We start from the raw sequence: 27905 nt of genomic DNA, 5'->3' as shown, positions 1-27905 counted from the left end.
CCAGGACAAGCAGACAGCATATTCTCACATGTGGGGTATCGTCATCCACAGAACCTGGCACAGCCAGTTTAAAGTGAACTGTCACTTTAAGAAATTAAAAGACTGCCATACCACACATGCACGGGTGCCTTCCTTGGTTTACAGGGACTGTGTTCATTCACATTTTTTCTCCCATTCTGCTGCTGTTTCATTCAGCCTGCCTCGCGGTTCACAATGAACATTTCTTGCAAGCCAAAGAAGTGCTCAGTGTGATCCCGCCGAGGACTTAAAGTGGCTGCTGGCCTTTGTTGTGGGTTTTTTGTGGCCAGAAGGGGAACCCTCGTTATTATTGGAGCAATTCGACTAGAGGGTTTCTCCAGCAGTCGTGAAGGGTGCATCAACCATGGACGGTGGGGAGGTCCGAGGTTCCCTAACTGCCGACAGTGCTGGGGATTCCCCAGCCATCATGGCTGCCAGTGTGTGTGTGTGTGTGGGGGGGGAGACCGGGTTTCCCTTATTGCCAAAGATACTGGGGATTTCCTTACCAGCACATTGGACCTTTGTGGTGATTCCTTTAGTGTGGCTTTGCTTTTTCAGGCCTTTTCAGTGCCCTCGGCCTCAGAGATCCCTTTTCAGAGGGCTTTTCTTCTTTGACAGGAAACTCCACCATTTTGGCTGTTTTCTCAGGAGCTCCCGCCTAGCTTGGAGAGGCAGGAGCAGGTCTTGCAAGCCTCTTCCTCTTCTGGGTGTTTCCCTGGATTTTGTTCTCGTCATATACAAGGCATATTGCAGGCACACAGCTGGTGGCACTGTCTCCTCTTTGGTGGATTTAGCCTCATCCAGGGAAGTCTTCTTTATCAGTGCCAGCACCTTCTCTGTCCCCTCCATCTTTTTCACCTCTGTCTAAGCAGCTGTGTGTTTTGTGGGAGGAGGATGTGTTCCTGGATAATGTTTTGTCCCCTGATGAGGACCTGGGTCTCTCTGGGGACCTGTAGGACCCTCCGGGGAGAAGGTGGACAATGCGGGTGGCAGTCTGTCTGAGTCACCCACAGGGGAGGATTCATCTGTGGTGTGATTTTTCACCAGGAAGAGCTTCAAGAACTTATTCTTCAGCTGTCCTCTGTCTTGTGTTTTGAGGAGTACTCCAAAGAAGTTCCACGGGTGGTGGATCCTCTTCTTAAGGGGATTCAGATGACTTCCCATTCCTTTCCCATGCATCATGATCTATGGGATATAGTGCATGCTCAGTGGAAGACTCCAGATGTCCCTTTTCAGTTGATGCAGTCCATGTCCCAGCTTTATCCTATTCCTGAGCCTGATAAGGTTTCTTTGTGGTCTCTGGTTGTGGATAAGGTGGTTTCGGCTATTGCCAAGAGGCATACTGTTCTGGTGGAGGGGGGTTTGGCCCTGAGGCACCCCCAGGATCAGAGGATGGAGTTTTAATGTGGCAGCTCTGGTGGTCTAGGTGATGATTTGTGGTGGACTGGTGGCCAGGGCCTGTTTCCACTCAGCCTAGCATGTGTTAGATCAGGAGTCTAATTACTGATTGCTGGTAGATCTGGAGGTGGCTATAATTTAACTGGGCTTTTCTTATCTTTCAGACACCATGTATGACTTGTTGCATGCTTTGGCTAAGTCTATGGCCTTGGGGGTGGCTACTAGACATATCTTATGGCTCTGTGGTTGGTCAGCAGAAGCGGCCTCCAAATCCAAGCTCAGTAACTTTCCCATTAAGGGTTCTTTTCTCTTTGGAGAGGAATTAGAGAAATGAGTTCAAAATTTGGTGGACTCCAAGGTGCCCCGGTTAAAGAGGACCAGTCTGCTAGAGGGGGTCTGGGTCGTGGTCATCTTTGGGAGTTTTGCCAGTATAGACCTGGTCAAGTGTCTTCAGTGGTGGCTTCCTTCTGTGGTCGTTTCTTCCAGGGGATGTTGTCCTTTCAGGGTGCTCGTTGGGGAGGCTGAAACCCCTCCTCCCTCAACTGCCCAATGACGGTGCTCGGGTCCTTCCCCCGGTTCAGATGGGCGTCAGCTTAAGGGAGTTTTACCGGTGGTAGACCAAGATCATGATGGACCAATGGGTCTTGGAGGTGATTCTAGATGGTTATGCTCTCGAGTTTGACTGGCCCTTGCTAGATCTTTCTCTTTCTTCCCCTTGTCAAGCCTCTTGGAAGAAGCAAGCGTTTCATCAGACTCTTCAGTGGTTCATAGAGCTCAAGGCAGTGGTTCCTGTGTCTCCTTCGCAGATTTGCACCATGAGGTACTCCATTTACTTTGTGGTGCCTAAGAAAGAGGGGTCTTTTCATCTGATTAAGGATCTGAAAGGTATAAACAGGGTGCTCCGGGTCCCTTCCTTTTGCATGGAGACCCTGAAATCCGTGATTTTAGCAGTTCAGCCCAGGGAATTTCTGACTTCTCTCAACCTGATAGAGGCCTATCTTCATATTCTCACTCAGGATGTCCATCAGCAATTCCTTCACTTTGCGATTCTGGGAAAGCGCTATCAATTCTGTGTGCTTCTGTTTGGTCTGGCCCTGGCCCCATAGACCTTTACCAAGGTTATTGTGGTAGATGGCAGCGGTTTTGCACAAGGAGAGCATCTTGGTTCATCCTTATCTGGATGACTGTTTGATTACACACGCAAAATATCTGTCCCATTAAAAAAAATGAAACAAAAAATCCTCCACCGCCAAGTACAGCCCTGTCCAACAACCCCCAATGAACGTGGCACCGGGAATCCCCCCTCCCCCCACACACACATGAGAGAAAATTGGCAGGAGGGATGCCCACTTTGGAGGAAGGGAGGCCCCATCCCCAAGCCATCCCATACCCTTCCCCCTTCTTCCCAAGAAAAAAAAGGCAGGAGGGATGCTCACTCCCTCCTGCCACCGGATGCTCCCCAACCCCCGCTTCTACTCTCCGAACCCTCCCCCCTTACCTTTGGTAGATGTTGGGAGCTGGAGGGACCCTCCAGGTCTGAGGCCCGCCTGTCGAAAATGACAGGCCTTCCCCTCCCCAGTGCACCATTTGATGCACGGGGAGGAGCCTAAGGGGGTTATTCCCAATGTGCATCACTTTGCATTTGTCCCCATTAAATTTCATCTGCCACTTGGATGCCCAGTCTTCCAATTTCCTAAGGCCCGCCTGCAATTTTTCACAATCCACATGCATTTTAAAACCTTTGAACATTTTAATGTCATCTGCAAATTTAATCATCTCACTCATCGTTCCAATTTCCAGATCATTTATATAAATTAGTTAAATAATACTGGTCCCAGTACAAATCCCTTTGGCACTCCACTGTTTATTCTCCTCCATTGAGAAAAATGACCATTTAACCCTACCCTCTGTTTTCTATCTGAAAACCAATTCCTAATCCACAACTGCACTTTGCCACCTATCCCATGACTCTTTAATTTTCTCTTATGGGGAACTTTGTCAAAAGCTTTCTGAAAATCTAGATACACTACATCAACTGGTTCACCTTTATCCACTTGTTTATTCACGCCTTCAAAGAAATCAAGCATATTGGGCAATATCGGAACCCCTGCTGACTCTGTCTCATTAAATCATGTTTGTCTATGTGTTCCACAATTTTATTTTTTATAATTGTTTCCACCATTTTGTCCGGTACTGAAGTCAGGCTTACCAGTCTGTAATTTCCCGGATCACCCCTGGAACCCTTTTTAAAAATCAGTGTAACATTGGCCACCCAATGGGTATTTGTCACTCATTGTTTGCATCATACATTCATGTATTTCCTTTGGAGTTTTCTTCTGCAGGAATAGGAACTTTTAATGATAGCTCGGAGTTCCACACTTGAAAATTTCACACTTTTCGTTGACATGGTTCAATTAATGATCTAAAACTGTCAAAATATAGCATTACAATTCTGCAAATTGGTACTTTTAAAATAAAATAACACACTTTTCAGCTTTACTGTAGTAGCAAAATAACACTCAGAAATTTGAAAGTTGGTTGGGTTGAGAACTTTTCAATGCCCCTTTGTACTCTGCTACTGAGACAGACACAGAGGAAGCTACTGCTTGCCCTGGAATCAGTAGTATAGAATGTTGCTACTATTTGGGTTTCTGCCAGGTACTTGTGCCTGGATTGGTCACTGTTGGAAACAAAATACTGGGCTAGAGTGACTATTGGTCTAACCCAGTACAGTGTTCCCCCGCGAATTGGCGATTCGCGGATTCAGTTATTCATAGTATTTTCTGACTGCCTCTTCTGGTCAGAAAATACAGGGAATGAGTCCACAAATCAGCCTTCTGCACAGCCGATTCCTCCTCCTCTCTCCCCCTGGTCAGCCAATCAGCCTTCTGCACAGCCGATTACTCCTCCTCTCTCCCCCTGGTCAGCCAATCAGCCTTCTGCACAGCCGATTCCTCCTCCTCTCTCCCCCTGGTCAGCCAATCAGCCTTTTGCACAGACGATTCCTCCTCCTCTCCCCTCCAATCAGGAAATCAGCCTTCTGCACAGATGATTCCTCCTCCTCTCCCCCTCGGAGCTGCCCTCTCCTTCCTTTTTACAGACTCAAAACCGCATTCACAGTTTTTCAAAATTTGCGGGTGTTCCTGGAGCGGAACCCCTGCAAATTTCGGGTGAGTACTGTATTGCTATTCTTATGTTCCTATGAGTTGGAAAGAATTTCATAAGCCATTCTCTGCATCCTTTCCCCACTTGTTAAAATAAATAAATAAAATGTATACTGTCTCTGAAATAATTCACAACCAGAAGCTAAACACATTTCACATCACAAATGTAATAAAATCATACTTGTTAACATCTTTTCCTCTAGTTGTCCACATCCAAGGGCTGCATTGCTGGTGATTTATGCTATACGGAAGATGGTACTAAAGTGAACTGTGCTGGTAATGCCATGGTACGTGAAGCTTATTTATAGCAGAATGTTTATAGTTTGAAACAAGAACACTAGGCAGAACCTTTAGATCAGGGGTAGGGAACTCCGGTCCTCGAGAGCCGTATTCCAGTCGGGTTTTCAGGATTTCCCCAATGAATATGCATTGAAAGCAGTGCATGCAAATAGATCTCATGCATATTCATTGGAGAAATCCTGAAAACCCAACTGGAATACAGCTCTCGAGGACCGGAGTTCCCTACCCCTGCTTTAGATTATCAGCTTGCCTATATATTAACTTTCACTTCCTATTTTCAGCTTTATTTCTAATTACGAGCAGATTGTAAGCCCTCTGGGATAGAAAAATACCTATATACCTGAATATAAGTAGCGTTGAGCTACTGCTGAAAAGGCATAAGCTAAATCCAAATAATTAAATAATATCCTAATAGATTTCCTTTTATAATGATTCTATCTTCCCCCTCTCTTTCAAGTTAACTTTTAACAGTCTTCTACTATTCTATAACTCAATGTGATATCTGCATAGTCATTTGGGTTACTTTTCATTTCATAGAGCTGTGTGGAGTTCTGGTAAGAGTCAATGTATTAGTTGTCCACTTTACTTGGAAGTCCTTTTACTAACATGCAGCCAAAACTGGTCTCAGCACGCCCTTGCATGGGTTTAACCCCCACAATAAGGCCTTTTTTTTACCACAACAGTAAAATGGCTGATTTTCCATTTCTTGGATTAATGGCCATTCAATAATGTTGCCATTAGCGTGCAACCATTTTTTTTATTTTAATTACTGCATGATCACTTACAGACACCTATTTTATAGGTGGCAAAGACTCACACAGTAATCCTATGCTAACCAGCTGAGTTGATTAGCTCACTCTCTACCCCCCTGACACGCTTCGCCACAAAAAATCCAATAAAATTTTAGCGCCTGGATTAGTGTGTGCTAATTTAGCAGTTATCAAGTCCAGAGTTTTCCACTCAGCAATCTCAGACATTGATGACATTTATCCAGTGGATAAATTGGGACCCCTAATAAAGATATCTAAAGTTTTGATTTATGTTCAGATAATTGTATTGCATTGTCAAAGTTTAAAAATAAATAAAGATTAAAAATAAATAAAGTTTTGGGACATGATCTCAACTAGGTCCAGCATTAGGGGCCCCTGTATTTGAGCCACTTTTCTGTATCCACGGAAGATGTCGAGTGGGAACCATACTTGAAATTGGACCAGTTGACATGGAATTATCTAGTTATATACATGAGTATGTCCCATGGGATGCCATTTATACCTTCGTTAGGTGCATGTTAACGCCTATAGTAGCTTAGTAAAAGGACCTCTAGGACTCCTAAGTATGGAAACAGTTAAGAACAACATTTAGCAACTTTAGGGGTTCTTTTACTAAGGTGTGGTAAGAACTGGCCTTACACAGTTATTTCCTATGTATTTCATTTATAGCTGTGCGCGGCCACTTTTAAATATTACTATGGGCTCCTTTTATCAAGGTGTGGTAGGCGGTTAACACGCGGAATACCGCGCGTTTAACTGCCTGCCGCGCTAGTCACTAATGCCTCCATTGACGAGGCGTTAGTTTTTTGGCGTGCCACAGGGGTTAGCGCGTGATGAAATGTCCGACATGCTAACCCCCATAGCGCACCTTGATAAAAGGAGCCCTATGTCTCTGAAGGAGGTAGTAAGGCCTGTGGACTAACCAGTTACCGTGCAGTAATATAGATATGCTAACTTGTTAGCACAGGAATGCCAACTCTCCTCCACTAATATGTTCTCTCAAAAAACTACCAAAAATATTTACTGCATGATTAGCACACATACTCCAAAACTAACACGGAATGCATTAACGTCCCACATCAGGCAATTTTGCTGAGTTAGGTTTGTGTTAGCACCTAACACAGCTTAGTAAAAGAACCCCTGAAATACTAATATTCCCTCTTTAAGGTTTTATGTGTTTTCTCCCTCTTTTACAAAAGCTGGCAGCGCAGGCCAGTAAATGCTCAGATGCCCATAGAAAATGAATGGGCTTCAGAGCATTTGCCGCGTGGCATTCGGCTGTGCGGTTTCGTAAAAGGGGGGCCTTAATTACCAATGGTGGGTTTGCAAAGCCACGGTATAGGTGGACCAGCAAGGCAAAGGCTCCGAAGCTCATAGAATTCTTATTTACCTCACTGGCCCACAGTAGAAACTTCTACCGTGGATTTGTAAAAGGAGCCCCAAATGAATCATCTAACTTGTTTCCGCATGCTCAGATTGCCTGGAGGCTACTGCAAAGTAAATGGAGTTCCTTAACTAACCCCCTCTTTTGGGAGGAGTGTGTGGCGCAGTGGTTGGATCTACAGCCTCAGCACCCTGGGGTTGTGGGTTCAAACCCCGCACTGCTCCTTGTGACCCTGGGCAAGTCACTCAGTCCTCCATAGCCCCAGGTACGTTAGATAGATTGTGAGTCCACCGGGACAGATAGGGAAAATGCTTGAGTACCTGATTGTAAAAACCGCTTAGATAACCTCAATAGGCGGTATATAAAATCCTAATAAACTTGAAACTTTTAGTAACACGTAGCGGGGGTTTTAGCGCCGGCAGTGGCGGTAACTGTTCCAACGCTCATGGAAATCCTATGAGCGCCGGAGCAGTTACTGCCGCCGCTAAATCCCACGCTACGTGTTAGTAAAAGAGGGCGTAAAGCAGTAAAAAAGTGATGTACTGTAAAGATATGAGCAATACCAAAAACGCAGTGGAGAAGATGACATTCAAGATGAAGGCATTATTAAAAGTACAGTCCAATAATCCACATAAAGAAATACCTAGGACTCAAATCGTTGGGGACTATGGATACCAACACGGTCCGTGTTTTGAGAAAACCGTCAACCTTTTGTTTGTGTACTATAGAGATATTACTTGCACAATTAAGGGGACCTTTTACTAAGGCGCGCTAACCAATTTAGCGCACGTTAGATCGGTTAGCACGCCTTAGTAAAAAGACCCCTGTTGCCATTTTGTGTTGCAATAATACAAGTAATATATTTTGTTTCTGTTGTAGTCAGTCCTTGTGCCATCAAATATTCAAGGAATTACAAGTATCCTTTAAGATGTGTACAAAGAAGAAAAAAAAGACTAAAAACAGAAACCTTTCCAATTTAAAGCACATCCTCTCAATGTCATCGGTTTTTAATACCTTGAAATAGTCCGATGATAACTTTAAAACTGAGCTATGAATACCACAGTCTGACCCAGAAGCTGACACATCCAAAACATTCATTCTTTGATTTAAGGGCCCTTTATTTGTGCTTAGCATGGAAAAAAACAGGCTACGGCAAAAGATGTTGAAAAGCAGTATTTTGTCTTTGCACGCCAAACGCAGGCATGCTATTTTGCTATAAACATTTTTGTATAGGGGGCATGTTATGGGTGGAGAGTGGACACTCCCACATTATCCAAGTAGCATGTTCACTTTAATTTAACACCCACTAACTGGATGATGTAGGCAGGACAGGATTAATTCATCGAGGGCCCCTAGGCACACAAGTACACTGGGCCCCCCTGCCCCGCCCCACCCCACCATGCGCCCAGGCGGAAACAGGAAGCTGCGTCAGAGGGAAGCTTTGGGCAAGCAGCACCGCTTGCACAATTACAGTTCCCGTTGCCTTTCTTACCCGTGTTGCTTGCTTGTCTTACTTTCCGTCGATGGTGGGGGGGCCGCATTGCCGATCGGAGTGGGGTCCGCGTTGCCGATCGATGCTAGAGGGACCCATTGCCGTTTGGAAAAAACAATGTTGATGCTCTCCTTCATCAGGCCCCCCTGACCATTTCGGGCCCTAGGCCCTTGGCCTATTGGTTAATCCTGCCCTGGACGTAGGGTTATTGTGGGAGCACTTACCGTTTCCTATTTAGTAGACAGTGTGCTCCCGCATTATTATTATCTTTTTTTTTTCAGGTATTATGCACTAATGGGAACATTAGTGCAAGAACTGATACAAGAAATAAAAGGAGAAGGAGAAATAAAAGAAAATTTAAGGGGGAATTCATCAAGGGGTGCTATGATTTTGTGTTTGCTAACTGCATTAGCACGTTAAAGATTAGCGCACACTAAACACTAAGGGCTCCTTTTACAAAGGTGCATTAGGGCCTTAATGCACGGAACAGCGCGCGCTAAAATGCCCCGCGCGCTAGCCGCTACTGCCTCCTCTTGAGCAGGTGGTACAGCACGCGCTAATCCGGTGCATGCACTAAAAACGCTAGCGCATCTTCGTAAAAGGAGCCTTAAGGCCCGGATTCAGTATAGGGCGCTCGTTCTCAGAAGCCGCCTAAGCAGCTTTTGAGAATCGCACATGGATGACCTATACAGAATCACCCTAAGCCACCTAACCACCCTTCTAACCAGTGCCCATATTACAGACGCCGGTTAGAGAATCGCTTTGCCATAGTAACATAGTAGATGACGGCAGATAAAGACCCGATTGGTCCATCCAGTCTGCCCAACCTGATTCAATTTAAATTTTTTAAATTTTTTCTTCTTAGCTATTTCTGGGCAAGAATCCAAAGCTCTACCTGGTACTGTGCTTGGGTTCCAACTGCCAAAATCTCCGTCAAAACCTACTCCAGCCCATCTACTTCCTCCCAGCCATTGAAGCCCTCTCCAGCCCATCCTCCCCCAAACGGCCATATACAGACACAGACCTTGCAAGTCTGCCCAGTACTGGCCTTAGTTCAATATTTACTATTATTTTCTGATTCTAGATCCTCTGTGTTCATCCCACGCTTCTTTAAACTCAGTCACCGTTTTCCTCTCCACCACCTCTCTCGGGAACGCATTCCAGGCATCCACCACCCTCTCTGTAAAGTAGAATTTCCTAACATTGCCCCTGAATCTACCACCCCTCAACCTCAAATTATGTCTTCTGGTTTTACCATTTTCCTTTCTCTGGAAAAGATTTTGTTCTACGTTAATACCCTTCAAGTATTTGAACGTCTGAATCATATCTCCCCTGACCCTCCTTTCCTCTAGGGTATACATATTCAGGGCTTCCAGTCTTTCCTCATACGTCTTCTGGCACAAGCCTCCTATCATTTCCGTCGCTCTCCTCTGGACCGCTTCAAGTTTTCTTACGTCCTTCGCCAGATACGGTCTCCAAAACTGAACACAATACTCCAAGAGGGGCATCAACACCTTCTTACTTCTTCTGGCTATGCCTCTTTTTATACAGCCCAGCATCCTTCTGGCAGCAGCCACCGCCTTGTCACACTGTTTTTTCGCCTTTAGATCTTTGGACACTATCACCCCAAGGTCCCTCTTCCCATCCGTGCATATCAGCTTCTCACTCCCAGCATATACGGTTCCTTCCTATTATTAAACCCCAAATGCATGCTGAACTGATGGCGGCAAGATTTTATGCTTGCCATATTTTATGTACATGATATATATGATGTTTTAATAAATTGATTGTCCTCACAGCGGTTTGACTCTGTGTGCCTTCCCCACTTCATATCCTGCATGTGGGTTTGGTTTTTCCTTTGTATTGTGTGCTATTTCCAGCCTTAACACTAAAGATATGACCTCCAATGCCAAATTTATTTTAATTGTTGAAAAGGATGCTACATTCCAGCGACTGTTAAGTGATGATTTCTGCAATAAGGTGTCTCCCTGCATTATGATTACGGTATGTATCGAAGCCTGTGAACGGTACAGAATTTAAGTAAGTGATAAGAAAAGAGTTCTACATGTTGACATTCCTAGCAGCAGTGATTATGAGGTGTTATCAAAAGCTTCCATTACTTCTAGCAGCCCAGGAACTTGCTTCATTGGATATGCATTAATGCCTAATGCAGTTTAGTAAAAGGGTCTTTAAATTAGGAACATATTTAACCCAGTATGTATTGCTGGGTACCGTATCTGGTGGGATCAAATATTGTGGTCACCACTTTCACCTAGCATAGGCTAGGCAAGGATACAGGTGACTACAAACACAGTTCACTTTACATGTGACCCGACATGGAGTCACCCTGCAGGCTGGACTGGAGTTAATATTCAAAATAAGAAAAAAAAACGTTAACCAAACGGATGAAACAACATTCAGCTTTACTATGGTTCAATATACAGGTAAGCAGTTCATCAGCAGTGATATCAATGTCAGCAGCCAAAAGAACAGTCCAGGAAAAAGGTCAAAAAAAAACAAGACAAAATAAAGTTCCACATAAACTCAGGCTGAAAATTCAGCTTCTCTTGGTCAGTCTCAAAATTCACTCAAGTCATTTGGGTAGTAGACCAAAACACAGTCCAATGCACTGCTTAACCATACTACAGTGCTTCAAACAAAAATCAAGCCTCTGGCAGGTTTGTGACCACTGCCAGGAAATAGGGAGAAAGCCCTAGGTTTTGCAATTTAAAGCCAAAAAAAACAGCTTTACATATTTCCCTCCCAGCTGGAAGCAAAACCTCTCCCTGCTTCTCCCAGCTTTTCCACGATAATTTCAAACTAGTGATTTAGAGAACAAAATCAAAACACTATCCAAACATTTCACTGGAAAACTCACTCACAGTTTGTGGCAACCGGCTAAATCCACCTGCATTCTTTCAGGGTAATCAATTCCCAAATCAGCACAGACTTCTTCAAACTCCATAGGCTCTTCACTGAACCTGGATAAGTCTTCGGCTGTGTCAGTCTCACGCCATTCCATAGGGACAGGACGATTGACCCTGTTTGGCTTGGGAAGAACCCTAGGGAGGCAAGGCTCAAACTTCCTCCCCAACCTGTTGCCTTGTTTGAAAGCCACTGTTGGCTTTTCTACTCTCGGGGTGTGGCCTGACCTAGCAGTGTCAGCTGACGACCAGGGACCTCTAGAGCTCCCCTGGTGGAGATTCATATTATCTTCCTCACCTTCATCTTTCAAGATCCTGGACTTTCCCTGCCGGGTTTCTAGTTTAACCCTGGAGGTTTTTACTTTCTCTAGAGCTTTGGTCGGGCTTACATCTGCTGGGTCACAATATGTATGGTTCAACAGCATAGAAAAACCACAAAAACTGAGTAGAGGATACAAGACAAGCTAGGAAAGGGGTGACAGGGCGGAAGGGGAAGTGGGGGTTTTCTGGTGTTTATTTTAAATTTTATTCATCAGGGGCATTTGATTAGTGTGTATTAGTTGGAAGTATACTGAACTAAATAAAGCCCATTGCAAGAAAATCTGCTCTGAATAAAAGCAGGCATAGAATGACTAAAAATAAAATACTCAATAGCCTGATAATGGGGGTCTATGAAGACTCAGCATTAACTATGGGAAAACATATCACGAATGTTATTTAGAAAAGCTATGATCAATTACGTATGTTATGCAGACTAAAACCCCTATTGAAACAGTATGACTTTAGAACAGTGGTTCAAAGCTTGATTTTATCAAGATTAGATTACTGTAACTCTCTCTTTATGGGTTTAACTAAGGTTAAGTTGAAAGCTCTGCAGGTTCTTATGAACTTTGCAGCTTGACTAATTAAAGGCATTACTAGAACAGCACACATTACCCCAATTTTAAAACGACTTCACTGGCTACCTATTGAACAACAGGTTCATTATAAAGTGTTATCTTTGGTATACCAGACCTTGTACCAATCGGCCCCTTTCTGGTTTTGATAAAGTTCCTCATGAGAGGCTCCTGAGAAAATTAAAGAGTCATGGGATAGGTGGCAAAGTTCAGTTGTGGATTAGGAAATTGGTTATTGGATAGAAAACAGAGGATAGGATTAAATGGTCATTTTTCTCAATGGAGGAGAGTAATCAGTGGAGTGCCGTAAGGGTCTGTACTGGGACCGGTGCTATTTAACTTATTTATAAATGATCTAGAAATTGGAACAACGAGTGAGCAGATTAAATTTGCAGATGACACTAAGAACATAAGAACATAAGAAATGCCTCTACTGGGTCAGACCTGAGGTCCATCGTGCCCAGCAGTCCGCTCACGCGGTGGCCCAACAGGTCTAGGACCTGTGCAGTAATCCTCTATCTATACCCCTCTATCCCCTTTTCCAGCAGGAAATTGTCCAATTCCCTCTTGAACCCCAGTACTGTACTCTGCCCTATTACGCCCTCTGGAAGCGCATTCCAGGTATCCACCACACGCTGGGTAAAGAAGAACTTCCTAGCATTCGTTTTGAATCTGTCCCCTTTCAACTTTTCCGAATGCCCTCTTGTTTTTTTATTTTCTGAAAGTTTGAAGAATCTGTCCCTCTCTACTCTCTCTATGCCCTTCATGATCTTGTAAGTCTCTATCATATCCCCTCTAAGTCTTCTCTTCTCCAGGGAAAAGAGTCCCAGTTTTTCCAATCTCTCAGCGTATGAAAGGTTTTCCATCCCTTTTATCAAAGTTCTTAAAACACATGAGATTGTGAAAAAATTGCAGGCAGACCTTAGGAAATTGGAAGACTGGGTGTCCAAGTGGCAGATGAAATTTAATGTGGACAAATGCAAAGTGATGCACATTGGGAAGAATAACCTGAATCACAGTTACCAGATGCTAGAGTCCACCTTGCGGGTTAGCGTCCAAGAAAAGAATCTGGGTGTCATTGTAGACAATACGATGAAACCTTCCACCCAATGTGTAGTGGCGGCCAAAAAAGCTTGAAATTTTTAAAAAGGGGATGGTTAAGAAGACTAAGAATGTTATAATGCCCCCGTATTGCTCCATGGTGTGATCTCATCTGGAGTATTGCGTTCAATTCTGGTCTTCTTATCTCAAGAAAGATATAGTGGCGCTAGAAAAGGTTCAAAGAAGAGCGACCAAGATGGTAAAGGGGATGGAACTCCTCTCATATGAGGAAAGACTAATACGGTTAAAAGAGACGGCTGAGGGGAGATATGATAGAAGTCTACAAAATCCTGAGTAGAGTAGAACGGGTACAAGTGGATCGATTTTTCACTCCTTTAAAAATTACAAAGACTAGGGGACACTCAATGAAGTTACAGGGAAATACTTTTAAAACCAAAAGGAGGAAATTTTTTTTCACTCAGAGAATAGTTAAGCTCTGGAACGCATTACCAGAGGTTGTGGTAAGTTTTGTATGAACATCGTATTACCCCCTTTATCCCAGGACAAGCAGGCAGCATATTCCCACACATGGGTGACGTCACCGACGGAGCCCCGCAGCGGACAGCCTCAAAAGCAAACTTGCTTGAAGATCTCGATCTTTCGAACACTGTACCGCGCATGCGCGCGTGCCTTCCCGCCCGAACTAGGGGGCGCATCTCCTGAGAGGATCCTCAGTTCGTTTAATTCCGCGGAGACAAGAAGACACGTTTTTCTACATCTCTGCAGCATTGCCTTCTCTTCACCGCGGCTGTTTCTTTTCTTTCAGTTAAGTTCGGTCGCTGTGCTCTCCTATTTCTTTTTCGTTTTCTTTTCTTAAAAAAAAAAAAAAGTTTCAATTGTTTCTTTGATTTCGTGTCCGGCCGGTGAGCCTTGGGCCTAGGCCCATTTGCTCCTTTCGTTCGACACGGACTTTATTTTTTCCATGTCCCGGCCTCTTACCGGGTTCAAACGTTGTCGCCAGTGTAATCGTGTGATTTCGGTCACCGATCCCCACTGCCGCTGTCTACAGTGCCTGGGTCCCACTCATTCCCCAGAAGATTGTCACCGTTGTTTCACTCTTACTCCACGGGCTTTTCGACGCCGGTGCGCTCAATTTTTTCAACTTTTCGGAGACATGGAGCAACCTTCGGATTCTGCTTCGACCTCGGCGGCTGCCCCTGTCTCGAAGGCTTCGACTCCGACGACATCGACGACTACGGTCTCGAAGGCTTCGACCCAGGCTCCGGCTGGAGCTTCGGTCTCGAAGGCCTCGACCTTACCTGCTTCGGTTCCCTCGAAGACGGTGCCATCTGCGAAGTCTTCTATGGGGGGTAAGTCTCCGGGTTCTCTTTCAGGTACCGTACCCAAGAAGCCACCAGACTCCTCTGCACGTCCATCTTCCAAGCGTACCTCCAAGATAAGGGAATACTCACCTTCGAGGTCGCCCTCTTCGGAGCGTACTGCTGCACCTACGAAGTCAGAATCTTATGTCTCGGTGCCGATGCTGGAGGACATGCTGAAATCTATACTCACCACTCAGATTAGTGGCTCAATTGGTCCCGTCCTCGACCTTGCCTCGGACTGATCAGCCTGTCACACAACCAGAGCTTCCAGTATCTCGAGGCCGATCCAGGACACCGAAGAAAATTTCTTCGTCTGATTCTTCTCCAGACTCGCCTCCTCCGAAGCACCGGTCGAAGCATTCGAGACCTATTGCTCCCAAGCTTCGGAGGGAGTCTTCGGCATTGGATACCGAGACTTCTCTGCCTCATTCTTCGAAGCAGAAGCACAGATCTCGACACCATCGCGCATCGACTCGAAGTCCTTCTCGACCGAAGACTCCACCATCGAAGCCACCCCGTCGAGACAGTTCACCACAGACCTCAACTCATTCTGTACCACGTACACCTGGTACTTCTCCATCCAGGAGCCTGAAGAGAAAACATTCTCTTACTCCACCTCACAGTGCAGCTTCTTCTGTGACTCTACGTCTAGACTCAGAACCACTTTCACCATATTCTAGAGAGGCTTCTCCCTCATACTCAGCTCTTCCTAAATCTCGCAGTGTATCTCCTGAGGAAGCGTCTGATTCCAAATCCATTTCTTTTGCCAAATTTATTTTTGATATGGGACAAGCTCTCAAACTGGATCTTCATTCAGATTCTAAATATACTCCTGAATATTTAGCAGATATGGAGCTTCCTCATCCACCGAAAGAGTCCCTCAGATTACCTATGACTCCTGTTCTGAAACAAACCTTTGTTCGTAATATGGAGACTCCTTATTCCATCACTGCCATTCCATCTAAATTGGAATCCCGTTATCGAACAGTTCCATGTAAAGGTTATGAAAAGTCTCAACTATCTCATCAATCCCTGGTAGTAGAATCCTCTTTAAAGAAAGCACATCCTTCCAAAATCTATGCTTCAGTTCCTCCAGGTAGAGAAGGTCGTACCATGGATAAGTTTGGTCGCCGTTTATACCAAAACTCTATGATGGCAAATAGAGTTCTTAATTACAGCTACATCTTTACGTCCTACTTCAACCATTTTCTGAAGATTTTATCATCTTTTTACCCGGATATCTCTACCACTCGTCTTTCAGAATTTAAACTCATCCTTAAGACTCTTTCTCAATTACGACTCTTCATGTTACAAGCCTCATATGATGCATTTGAACTCTCGTCTCGAGTATCGGCCTTTGCTGTAGCCATGCGTCGTTTAGCATGGTTACGTATTGTGGACATGGATCCCAACCTTCAAGATAGATTGGCAAATCTACCTTGTCAGGGAAATGAATTATTTGATGACTCTATTGAGGCAGCTACCAAGCGTCTTTCAGAACATGAACGCTCTTTTGCTTCCCTCATTCGACCAAAACCTAAACCTGCACCAACTAGAGGTTTCAAACAGACTCCACGTCGTTATCCTCAGAAAACGACTCCTGCTTTTTCAAGACCTCCTCCTCCTCGTCCTCCTCAACAACAGCGACAACAAAAATCTCAGACTCCTGCTGCCTCCTGCTCAGTCTTTTTGACAATCTCGACATGAGCATTCAAATTTCTCTGTTTCCAAATTCTCCCCTCCTCATAGGGGGTCGCCTTTCCACATTTTATCACCAGTGGGAGCTCATTACATCAGATCTCTGGGTGCTTACCATCCTACGAGAGGGATACTCTCGTCGGCTCCTTCAGGTGCCTCCAGATCGCCATTCAAGAGAGTGTCCTTCCAATCAGTCGCATCTTCCCCTTCTTCTCCAAGAAGCTCGAGCTCTGCTTCTCCTACGAGCTGTGGAGGAAGTTCCTCTTTCCCAAAGGAACTTGGGATTCTACTCCCGTTATTTTCTAGTTCCCAAAAAGACGGGGGATTTGCGACCGATCCTGGATCTCAGAGCTCTCAACAAATATCTAGTCAAAGAGAAATTTCGAATGCTCACACTGCCAACTTTATATTCCTTAATGGACCAAGGGGATTGGATGTGTTCCCTCGATCTCAAAGAGGCATATACTCATATCCCTATTCATCCAGCATTTCGCAAGTACCTCAGATTCCAAGTAGGAAGCCTTCATCTGCAGTACCGAGTTCTCCCCTTCGGATTGGCTTCTTCTCCCAGGGTTTTCACAAAATGTCTCGTGGTCGTGGCTGCAGCTCTTCGCAACCAGGGTCTCCAAGTATTTCCATACCTAGACGACTGGCTCATCAAGGCTCCCTCTTTTTCAGGGGTTATTGCAGCGACCCAACAGACTATTCTTTTTCTACAAAGTTTGGGATTTCACATCAACTTTCCCAAATCTCAGTTGACTCCTTTTCAGTCTCTCCAATTCATAGGAGCAACTCGACACTATCAATCTGAGAGCATACCTTCCACAACCACGTCAGGCCGCCCTGCTTCAGATTTCTCAACAACTCTTCCAACTTTCAACTGTTCCAGCACGAAAGATGATAGTTCTGCTCGGTCACATGGCTTCTACAGTTCATGTGATTCCTTTTGCCAGACTTCACCTTCGTATTCCTCAATGGACACTGGCATCTCAATGGCAGCAATCAGTGGATCCACCAACTCGACTGATTTCCATAACTCCTTCATTGCGGAAGTCTCTCCGTTGGTGGATGCTCTCTTTAAATCTTTCCAGAGGCTTGCTGTTCCACCCTCTTCCTCATCAGAAAGTCCTCACAACCGACTCATCAATGTACGCATGGGGAGCTCATGTGGACGCACTCAGGGTCTCTGGACTCAAGCAGACCGTCGGTGTCATATCAATCTATTGGAACTCAGAGCGATATTCTATGCTCTCAAAGCTTTTCAACATCTCCTTCACGACATGGTGATTCTTGTACGTACCGACAACCAGGTAGCCATGTATTATGTCAACAAACAGGGAGGGACGGGCTCTCACTCCCTCTGTCAAGAAGCTCTGAAATTGTGGCATTGGGCAATTCTTCACAACATCTTCCTCAGAGCTGTTTATATTCAGGGTCAACACAATTATTTGGCGGACAAATTGAGTCGTCTTCTACAGCCTCACAAATGGATACTCAATTCTCCTACTCTTCGCCAAATCTTTGCCCGTTGGGGAACTCCACAGATAGATCTGTTTGCGTCACCTCTCAACTTCAAACTGCCTCAATTTTGCTCCCGCATCTATGCCCCTCAACGTCTCGAAGCGGATGCGTTTCTACTGGACTGGAGGAATCAGTTCCTTTATGCTTTTCCTCCGTTTCCTCTGATTCTCAAGACTCTAGTCAAACTGAAGTCAGAACATGCCACCATGATTCTGATAGCTCCTCGGTGGCCCAGACAACCTTGGTTCTCCCTTCTACTTCAACTCAGCACCAGGGAGCCTCTTCTTCTACCAGTATTTCCCTCTCTACTCACGCAGAGTCAAGGATCCTTGCTTCATCCCAATCTGCAGTCTCTACATTTAACAGCTTGGTACCTTTCTGCATAACAGACTTTTCTCAATTCTCTCCGTCTGTTCAAGATATCTTACTTGCTTCCAGAAAACCATCAACTAGACAATGTTATGGCCAGAAGTGGACTAGATTCTCTGCTTGGTGTTCTACACGTCACTTGCCACCCAGATCTTCCTCCTTGACATCCGTTCTGGACTACTTACTCCATTTATCACAATCTGGACTTCAAACTACATCTATTCGAGTCCATCTTAGTGCTATAGCTGCTTTTCATCAGCCTTTGGATGGAAAACCCCTTTCTGCACATCCTATCGTTTCTCGCTTTATGAAAGGACTTCTCAATCTCCATCCACCGCTTAAACCACCTCCAGTGGTTTGGGATCTCAATGTTGTTTTAGCTCAACTTATGAAACCTCCTTTTGAACCGCTTGACAAAGCCCACCTCAAGTATCTCACTTGGAAAGCTGTATTTTTGATTGCTCTCACTTCTGCTCGAAGAGTCAGTGAGCTACAAGCTTTAGTTGCAGATCCACCCTTCACATTTTTTCACCATGACAAAGTGGTCCTCCGTACTCATCCTAAATTCTTACCTAAAGTTGTTTCAGAATTTCACATCAATCAGTCTATTGTTCTACCTGTGTTTTTTCCAAAGCCTCATTCTCATCCTGGAGAAGCCGCTCTTCATACCTTGGACTGTAAACGTGCTTTGGCTTTCTACCTCCAACGCACTCAACTTCACAGAACATCTCCTCAACTTTTCATCTCATTTGATCCAAACAAGTTGGGACGTCCTATATCAAAATGCACAATCTCCAACTGGATGGCTGCTTGTATTTCTTTCTGCTACACTCAGGCTGGTCTTCCTCTGCAAGGTCGAGTGACGGGCCACAAAGTTAGAGCTATGGCGGCATCTGTAGATTTCCTTCGATCAACTCCCATTGAGGAAATCTGCAAAGCTGCCACTTGGTCCTCGGTTCATACTTTCACCTCTCATTATTGTCTGGATTCCTTATCCAGGAGGGGTGGCCACTTTGGCCAATCTGTTTTGCAAAATCTTTTTTCGTAAATTGCCAACTTCCCTCCATCCCTTTTTACTTAGCTTGGAGGTCACCCATGTGTGGGAATATGCTGCCTGCTTGTCCTGGGATAAAGCACAGTTACTTACCGTAACAGTTGTTATCCAGGGACAGCAGGCAGATATTCCCACAACCCTCCCACCTCCCCTGGATGGCTTCTTGGCTAGGTATCTGAACTGAGGATCCTCTCAGGAGATGCGCCCCCTAGTTCAGGCGGGAAGGCACGCGCGCATGCGCGGTACAGTGCTCGAAAGATCGAGATCTTCAAGCAAGTTTGCTTTCGAGGCTGTCCGCTGCGGGGCTCCGTCGGTGACGTCACCCATGTGTGGGAATATCTGCCTGCTGTCCCTGGATAACAACTGTTACGGTAAGTAACTGTGCTTTTTCTTCTCTATACAGTTTTGTATTGGGTATGATGGAATCTTAGGTCTGATTTCTTTTTACATTTCTAGTAGAGGTTGTGGTAAGAGCAGATAGCATAACTGTTTTTAGGAAAGGTTTGGACAATTTCCTGGAGGAAAAGTCCATAGTCTGTTATTGAGAAAGACATGGGGGAAGCCACTGCTTGCCCTGTATTGGTAGCATGGAATATTGCAACACCTTGGTTTTGGCCAGGTACTAGTGCCCTGGATTGGCCACCGTGCAAACAGGCTACTGGGCTTGATGGACCATTGGTCTGACCCAGTAAGGCTATTCTTATGTTCTTAAGGTCTATAGACCAAACAGAGCATTACGATCAGAAGGTGGCATGAGACTATTAGCGACTACTGAAGAAAGTGTGAGATATGTAGTGACAAAATTTAAGATGTCTTCAGTGGCTGGAATGTCACTTTGGAATAAGCTGTTGGGACATCTAAGATTAAGCACTGACCGCTTTAGTTTTAGAAAGCTGTTGAAAGCCAAGCTATTTGTGGCCGTCTATTTGTAGAGCCATTCCAGCTTACACGATAATATGTTTCCTGGAAAATGGAACTTCTGTCTTGGCTCTCTTTGTTCGAGTCAATAAGTGGATCTTTAAATGCTTTTGTTATTGATTGCCTGGAGGATACTTTAGGCTGGGTATTATTTGTTTGTTCGGTGAGAATAGTATCTTTTTTTATTATTTTTGTAATTTATGGGATTGTAATTTAGCTTTGATTTTAGAATTGTAATTCTGTCTTATGTTTACAATTATGTATGTTCATTGGAAACAGCTTTGTATAAAGGCAGTATATAATTTTTTTTAAATAAATGCATTTAATTGATAAAGGGTGTCTTTTACTAAAGATTAACTCATGCTATCTGGCACAGGACGCATTTTATTCCTATGGGCCCTGTAGCAGATAACATACACTAATCTTTAGTAAAAGGCTCTCCCAAGTGCCTCAATAAATTAGTCTATACACTGCCACCAGCTTTTGTTCTTTTTGACAGCTGTCGCTGCATATTTGCATCTGCCATAAATAGATTTAATAGCTGCATTAACATTTTCAACTAATGCATTGTCTTTTGTTTTTTAGGTGAAAATTATAGCATTTTTTTTAGCTGTTTTCTCATTTTGCCTAGGGAAAAGGTGTCCCCGATCTGAATACAAGACTGTTGGTCCGAAAACTGTGGGATACATTTCATATTCCTATTTTCACGCTTGTGGATGCAGATCCATATGGTAAATTGTTATTGTTACTTCACAAAATGTGTTATTTCTTGAGGCCTTGCACATGTTCAAAGTATAACAATCATATAGAAAACTCCATGCAGCAGAGTGTTGTACTGACACATAACTAACAAAAGACCATCCAAAGTTTGAACAAAGGACTACATATGACATTCAGGAGACCTTCCGTGGTATAAACTTTTTTGATTGTTTTATTACTTTTCCTGATCTTCCCCCTTACTTTTATATTGCTCTGTACTCTCTTTAGCTTATACCAGTGGTTCCCAAACCTGTCCTGGGGGACCCCCAGCCAGTCAGGTTTTCAAGATATCCCTAATGAATATGCATGAGAGAGATTTGCATATAATGGAAGTGACAGGTATGCAAATCTCTCTCATGCATATTCATTAGGGATATCTTGAAAACCTGATTGGCTGGGGGTCCCACAGGACAGGTTTGGGAACCATTGACTTAGACTGTGAACTGCTTAGGACTGCACTGTTCAGTTTTAGCTGTATAGCAAGGTCCTCGTAAATAAAAATAAATAAATAAGCTGTGGTAAAAATTGTAGCTACCGTAGCTTTAGGTGGGACTTTACAGTGAAGTAGCTGCCATTTTAAAGTAATACAAAGGGCTGCCGAAAAGTTCTCAACCCAACCAACAAACTTGGGGCACTCTTCATCAAGGGCTATATACTTAAGTCCAGTGATTAACCACCTTTTTCGCTCCATTGGAAAAATGCGGAACAAAAGATAGTGGAAAATTGCTGGATTAAGGGGCTCATTGAAAGAGAAAAACGTCCAAAAACCGGCCTAAGTCAGCACTTGGATGAACATTGTCAAAATACGTCCAAGTGCCAATAATGAAAACGGGTATTTCTAAACGACCTAGGCCTTCACAGTGCCGCTGAACGACCATACTTAAATGGGGTATTTCAGGAGGAGTGTCGAGGGCAAGATTTGGGCAGGACGTGGGCAGGCTTAGACTTAGTCGTACTGCATGTATAATCAAAACTTATACAGCGACAGAACTTGGACGTTGTGACTTAGACCATTTAAAACATGGTCTAAGTCACAAAAAAAAACTCTAAAGTGATCAGATAAGCACTGCAAACACATAATACAGACCCCCACACACTACCCCAGTGATCACCGACCCCCCCACCCCATAAAAATATTAATCACAACTTGAAAATTGTGCCTGCAGAACATCATCACCTGGGTGCCTGACATAGGAAAGCCTAGTCGTGCTGCACAGAGGCGTCTTAAGCCATCTTGGGGGTGGGTTAGGGACCCATGGAGAGGAAGACCCATACCCATAAGCCCCTGTAATCACTGCATTGATATTGAAACATGTGCGCTCCCCTATACACCCCAAAACCCTTTTTTACTGGCATATAAATGGCTCCTGCAGCCATAAGGGCTATTGGGGTGGTAGATAAGTGATTCTGGAGGTGGTTTGGGGGGCTCACCATGTAGTGTAGTGAGATGAAGACATGGCACCCTTTTTGTGAAGTTCTCAGCAGTGGCCTGTAAGGTACCCAACTATTTAGGTGCCATGTCTGGTTGTTCAGTCCATCACTTTGCAGACCCCTCCCAAGTCCAATAGGGCTTGTTCTAGGCATTTTTGACTTGGACGAAAAGTTAGACGAAAATGTGGCATAAAGATGGACGATTTAGCGACTTGGACGATCAGATCGGCAGGACGTATACTTGGACGATTTTTGAAATGAAAAAATATATATTTGGACGTATTTTTCGAAAATGTGTCCTAAGCTGTTTTTTACTTTGGACAACTTGCAACTTGGACGAAAATGGACTTAGACGTTCCTTTTGATTATGCCCCTCCACGTGTACAGATTGCTCCAACTTTGTTGGTTGGGCTAAGAACTTTTCAGTGGCCCCTCATAACCATTGGAGTCATTCCGATTATTAAAACTGTAGATAGTGTGTGGTACTGTCCACAGACCTAGAACAAAAAGCACCTAGAACCTTCTATTTAGGAGTTGGTTAGTTGTCCTGCATTAACTCTGCATTAGTCAGTGTGCACTAAGGCCCAGATTCTATAAATGTTGCACCTGGCCGATCTAGACACCTAACTTAATATTTTTAATTGGCTTAATCAATGCTGATAATTGAAAACGCCATTAAAAATCATTAAACAATTAATTAGATGGTAGGTGCCTAACTCAGAAGGCGCCTACACTGAGGCACCTACCAGCTAGTAGGCGTGATTAGGGGTGGATTCGGGGAAGATTTTGGGTGTGGTTTCACTTAGGCACACTCATTTAGACCAAGAAATCCCTGGCCTAAATGGCAGTGTGCCAAAGGTTTTAACACCTACCAACACCTACGAATGCTTAGGCACCTCTAGATATGATTCTAAGCACTAAGTGCTGTTTATAGAATCAGGGCCTAAGTGCTATACTGTACACTGTCAAACACCTGCCATGCCATACCATTCCAATTCAAGAAAGCATGGGATTTCTCAGGGAGAGGAGATAGTGGATGCTGAAGATGGGCCATTTGGCCTGTGTCTACCGTCATGTTTCTATGCCCACTCTTGGCCCATGCCATGCCCCCTACCATGATATGCATTTACCATGTAGCTTATTGTGTATTAACTGCAAATGTATGCAAAGCCTCTTAAGCTGTGTGTTAAGTACCTAACATGGTTTAATAGAAGGGTCCCTCAGTCTTTCCAGTCTTCATGTTACAATATAAGGCAGAGATAGGGTGAAATTTGACTTGCTTCTCAACACTGGCTTGTATGTCATTGAGCCAAGGTGTCCTGTCTATTATTAAGAGTCACAGAATTATTGGAGACGCATGAAAATATACAGTGCTTAAAATGGATAGCCATTGTCAAAAGGAAAATAAAACTATAACTGTAGTAAAATATGATTGATGAGTAACAGGCCATGTCTGTACCAGTACTGCAGCCAAACGTAGCAGATGGACATTGACAAATGTGGCAAAAGATAGAAGCAAGCAAACACTAGGAGCTAGTTTATGATGAACACACATACACATCTGTGTTTGGCTAAACTTTAAAAAAAGTTTAGTACATTTTAGACATTACTGTCATTTGAATTAGCTATTTCAAGTTAACTACAAACAGAAAATATGGATGTGTGGATGGCCTGGAGTGAGCTTTGACGGAGACTTCAGCAGTTGGAGCCCAAGCACAGTACCGGGTAGAGCTTTGGATTCTTGCCCAGAATAAGCTAAGAATAATTTTTTTTAATTTTTTTTTTATTAATTAAATTGAATTAGAGAATGACACAGTGGTTATTACCCCCCCCAAAACGGTGACAAAAAAAGTCACCTCAAATATGGGGACAAGGCCATTCACCGCCCCGTGGAGTGGTGAATGGTCTTGTCTCCGCAGTTAAAGGAGTGAGCACACGCGGTGAACAAGCGTGGGGTCTGGCAGCCCCCTCTCTCCCGCCAGCCGGCTGGCCATGCATCTCCCTCCCTCCCTTTCCCTTACCTTCTCTTCGTGATTTCTATAAGTCTATGCGTTGTATTGCAGCCGGAGCCTTGAAGTCGTGTCGCGTGTGTCTGCTGGAAAAGTCTCCTCTGATGCAACTTCCTGTTTCAGGTTGCATCGGAGACTTTTCCAGTAGCCAACGCAATGCGACTTCAAGGCTCTGGCTGCAATACAACGCATAGCCTTATAGAAATCATCACGAAGAGAAGGTAAGGGGAAGAGAGGGAGGAAGATGCATGGCTGGCCGGCGGGAGAGAGCTGCTGGACTGCGCGAAGGGTGCTGGGATGGGGGGATGGAGAGGAGAAGACGCTGAAGCAGCCTGAAGGGAACTGGGGAAGAAAGAGAGGGGAGAAGACACTGTGAAATGGGGAAGAGAGTGGGGAGAAGACACTGGCGAAGAGAGAGTAAGAAGAAGATGCTGAGAAAGAGGATAGTTTAAGAATATTTGAATCGCTATCCTCTTTTGACTCTTCCCTATCAATTTCCTCTACCTTTACCTACATAGTTTGGTTGCAGCACCTTGTTGTATAGCACAGGTGTGGCATATATTCCTATTGCATTGCCTGCTCTGGGCATTTTAGCAATCAGATGTTTCTTTGGCTTGCTGCCTCTGACTCTAAGGCTTGCCATGCAATGGATAGTTACAGATGTAGCACTTGTCTCAGTAGACTTCTGGCAATTTCTACCATTATAATGCAGATCTACTAGCTAACGGTAGAGCTCAGACTCTCCCAGATAGTATTTTATATTTCCTCTCTCTATCTGTGGATTCTTACAGGTGGCCTTTGATCACAGTTGTTTGGATGATGTTCTTATCCTAGTCAAATATGTTATGCAGCTTCCCTGACAATTTAACTGATTAGACCTTTTTTTTGTAATGTTATAGAAATCTACATTGTTTCATGATATCTCTGGAATTGTGGAACACTGCCCTCTTGTGAATATGCATTGTTCACATCCTTCTCCATTGGAACTAATTTTCTCAACTTGATAAAAGGTCTATATGACTTCTTCTCTACCTGTTACTTTACACCTTTCACAATTTTCTGCAGGCAGTTGACTGTATTCCTGCAAATATCTTGATGAATATTCACTATCTTCTGCATGTTTTGGGACTGCTATTAGTATTTAGGCATTTCTGTCTGGGATGGTTAGTCTACACCACTGTTTCACCAAATAGTCCTTCCTGGCTCTACTTCAGAAATTAAGTTCCTACTAGTCTTTTATTTTCTTCCAAGGAATTTTGAACTTCTCTTGTGTTTTCAGCCAATCTTCAAAATATGGGAAAAAGAATGCAGTTTCTTTGGCTTTAGTATCTGTTAACTCTACTTATTCTGCACTCTGCAGATTTCTTTATGCCTCTGCAATTTCTAGCTATAGAAATACTTACAGTATCTTCCTATGATTTCCTTTCCTTCAAATTTGACTTTAGAAGGTCCTTTCTTCACCAGGTCTAGTTGAACCTTACTGTCCTTGATGCATATCTTCTGGTTCAGCTTTGATTGGTTTTGGTCTTTATCCTTTGGGTTTCTTTCTGGTTTATGAAGAAGCTTGATTTCCTGTTCCTCTCAACATATTTGCCATTTTCTTCACATTTCTTAAGGAACTCGTGTTCACATTAGTCTACTTGTTCTGCCATCACCCCTTTTTAGGTACTGTTATGCCACATCCCATTTGTCTGAACTGGTCTGGTCTGAATGACAAGGAAGAAATAATTATATCTTACCTGATAATTTTTTTTTTTCCTTTAGTCCTACCAGACCACCCTGAATACCTCGGTTGTTGACTTTTTTCTTCTGTGAGGTCCAATGTTTTGATTGTGTGTAATATTTTGTGTGTTTTGTTGTAATCCGCAGAGATGTTTGCGATTTGTGGAATATAAGTGTTTTAAATAAAATTATTTTCCTGTTGGTTTCCATCCAGGTTTTGTTCATCCAGTCTTCAAGATTTGCTAACATAATTCTTGACTCAGTGAAATACATCTATGTCAGTTGTGTATCTGCCTCAATTGTAGGTATTTATGAAATCTAGAAGTTACTCTTGAGTATGTAATAGAGGCATACAGTGGAATCATGAGCACCACTGCTTAGCTATTCAACATACTGAATACGGTAATCTAGAGCAACACTATTCCCTTAAATGGACAATTCACTCAGAACCACTTTGCTCTCCATCTCCTTCTGCTAGTGAACGGACATAATCCATTTGTCTGGACTGGACTGGTAGGACCAAAGGAAAGAAAATTATCGGGTAAGACATTTTTTCTTATGCTACTATTGTATTACAGCAATTGCACACATAATTGCCAATATAGAATTTGTACATAGAACACTGTATCCTAGAGCCTAACTTTTGACAATTTGTTGAGAATTACCTCGTATATGCTCTACCAGGGGTCTCAAAGTCCCTCCTTGAGGGCTGCAATCCAGTCGGGTTTTCAGGATTTCCCCAATGAATATGCATGAAATCTATGTGCATGCAATGTTTTCAATGCATAGTCATTGGGGAAATCCTGAAAACCCAACTGGATTGCGGCCCTCAAGGAGGGACTTTGAGATCCCTGTAAAATTACTGAGTGACTAGTTGCAGACTAATCTAATACTGAGGACAAGATTTATTATTGAAATACACTTGTCTTTAATTATCCTGTTCTGTTGTTATCAATGTGATTCTAATCTGGAAATAGATGAATCCTCGGTTTTTGTGTATTCCAGCCAAGTGTTGGCTTAAAAATGGCAAATTTCTTACATTTTGATGCCAGAATTCAGTTCATTTTACCTCTGATTTCCTAATTAAAATCTCTAATAAAGGCCTTTTGTATAGAAGATTGGATGAATAGTCATTGTAATCTAGGACTTCTATGTAAAAGAAAGAAAGTGGTGATTGGTACTCATGGCGCTTGGCAAAGTCTATGCCTTACACATCAGACAGTAATAAAGCAAAGTTCCAGGCTTTCCAAAATTCCTTACTGAAGTTCTACTGTCAGTTTGGCTTGTAGTTCTCATGTCTCTTTTTCTTACTTCTGAAATTGGGGGTAGATATTGTTATAAACCCTAGTAACCACAAGTAACAAATTGCTGGCTTGTATGAGATTTCTCATCATTTAATCATTAGGTGTCAGTTCACATGTGCTGTTGAAGTCAGGTTGCTTCCACCAGTTGGCCCACTTCATAGAGCTTGCTCATATTTAAACAGAAAATCTGCACACATTTGTTAGACAAATACAGTAATAGCAAACTCGAAAACAGGCCAAATCAGTGCAAATCTGAAACTTGTAATAGTATGTCATTAAGGCTGGCTATTATCCATTTGTGCATCTAATACAAGCATTCATCATTCATATATCATGAACAGTATAAAAAAA

At 43.6% G+C, this 27905-nt stretch overlaps 1 protein-coding gene across 4 annotated transcripts in view; it reads left to right on the top strand.

Annotated features, from left to right (window-relative positions):
• Positions 1-27905, top strand: part of SPO11 (SPO11 initiator of meiotic double stranded breaks) — a 56929-nt gene that overhangs the window by 23072 nt on the left and 5952 nt on the right. For 2 of the 4 annotated variants that reach the window (XM_033962759.1, XM_033962758.1), the window contains exons 7-10: positions 4784-4867; positions 7914-7950; positions 10421-10530; positions 20961-21060. In XM_033962759.1, the coding sequence (XP_033818650.1) occupies positions 4784-4867; positions 7914-7950; positions 10421-10530; positions 20961-21060 (331 nt within the window). Of the gene's footprint in view, positions 1-4783; positions 4868-7913; positions 7951-10420; positions 10531-20960; positions 21061-26728; positions 26926-27905 lie in introns of those variants that run through there. The other 2 variants (XM_033962761.1, XM_033962760.1) reach the window with 2 other exon arrangements.

This window comes from Geotrypetes seraphini, chromosome 11 (assembly GCF_902459505.1).
Source record: "Geotrypetes seraphini chromosome 11, aGeoSer1.1, whole genome shotgun sequence".
NCBI classification, from domain to species: domain Eukaryota; kingdom Metazoa; phylum Chordata; class Amphibia; order Gymnophiona; family Dermophiidae; genus Geotrypetes; species Geotrypetes seraphini.
The sequence above is the reverse complement of the archived record's forward strand: the minus strand, read 5'-3'. Positions and strand labels throughout refer to the sequence as shown.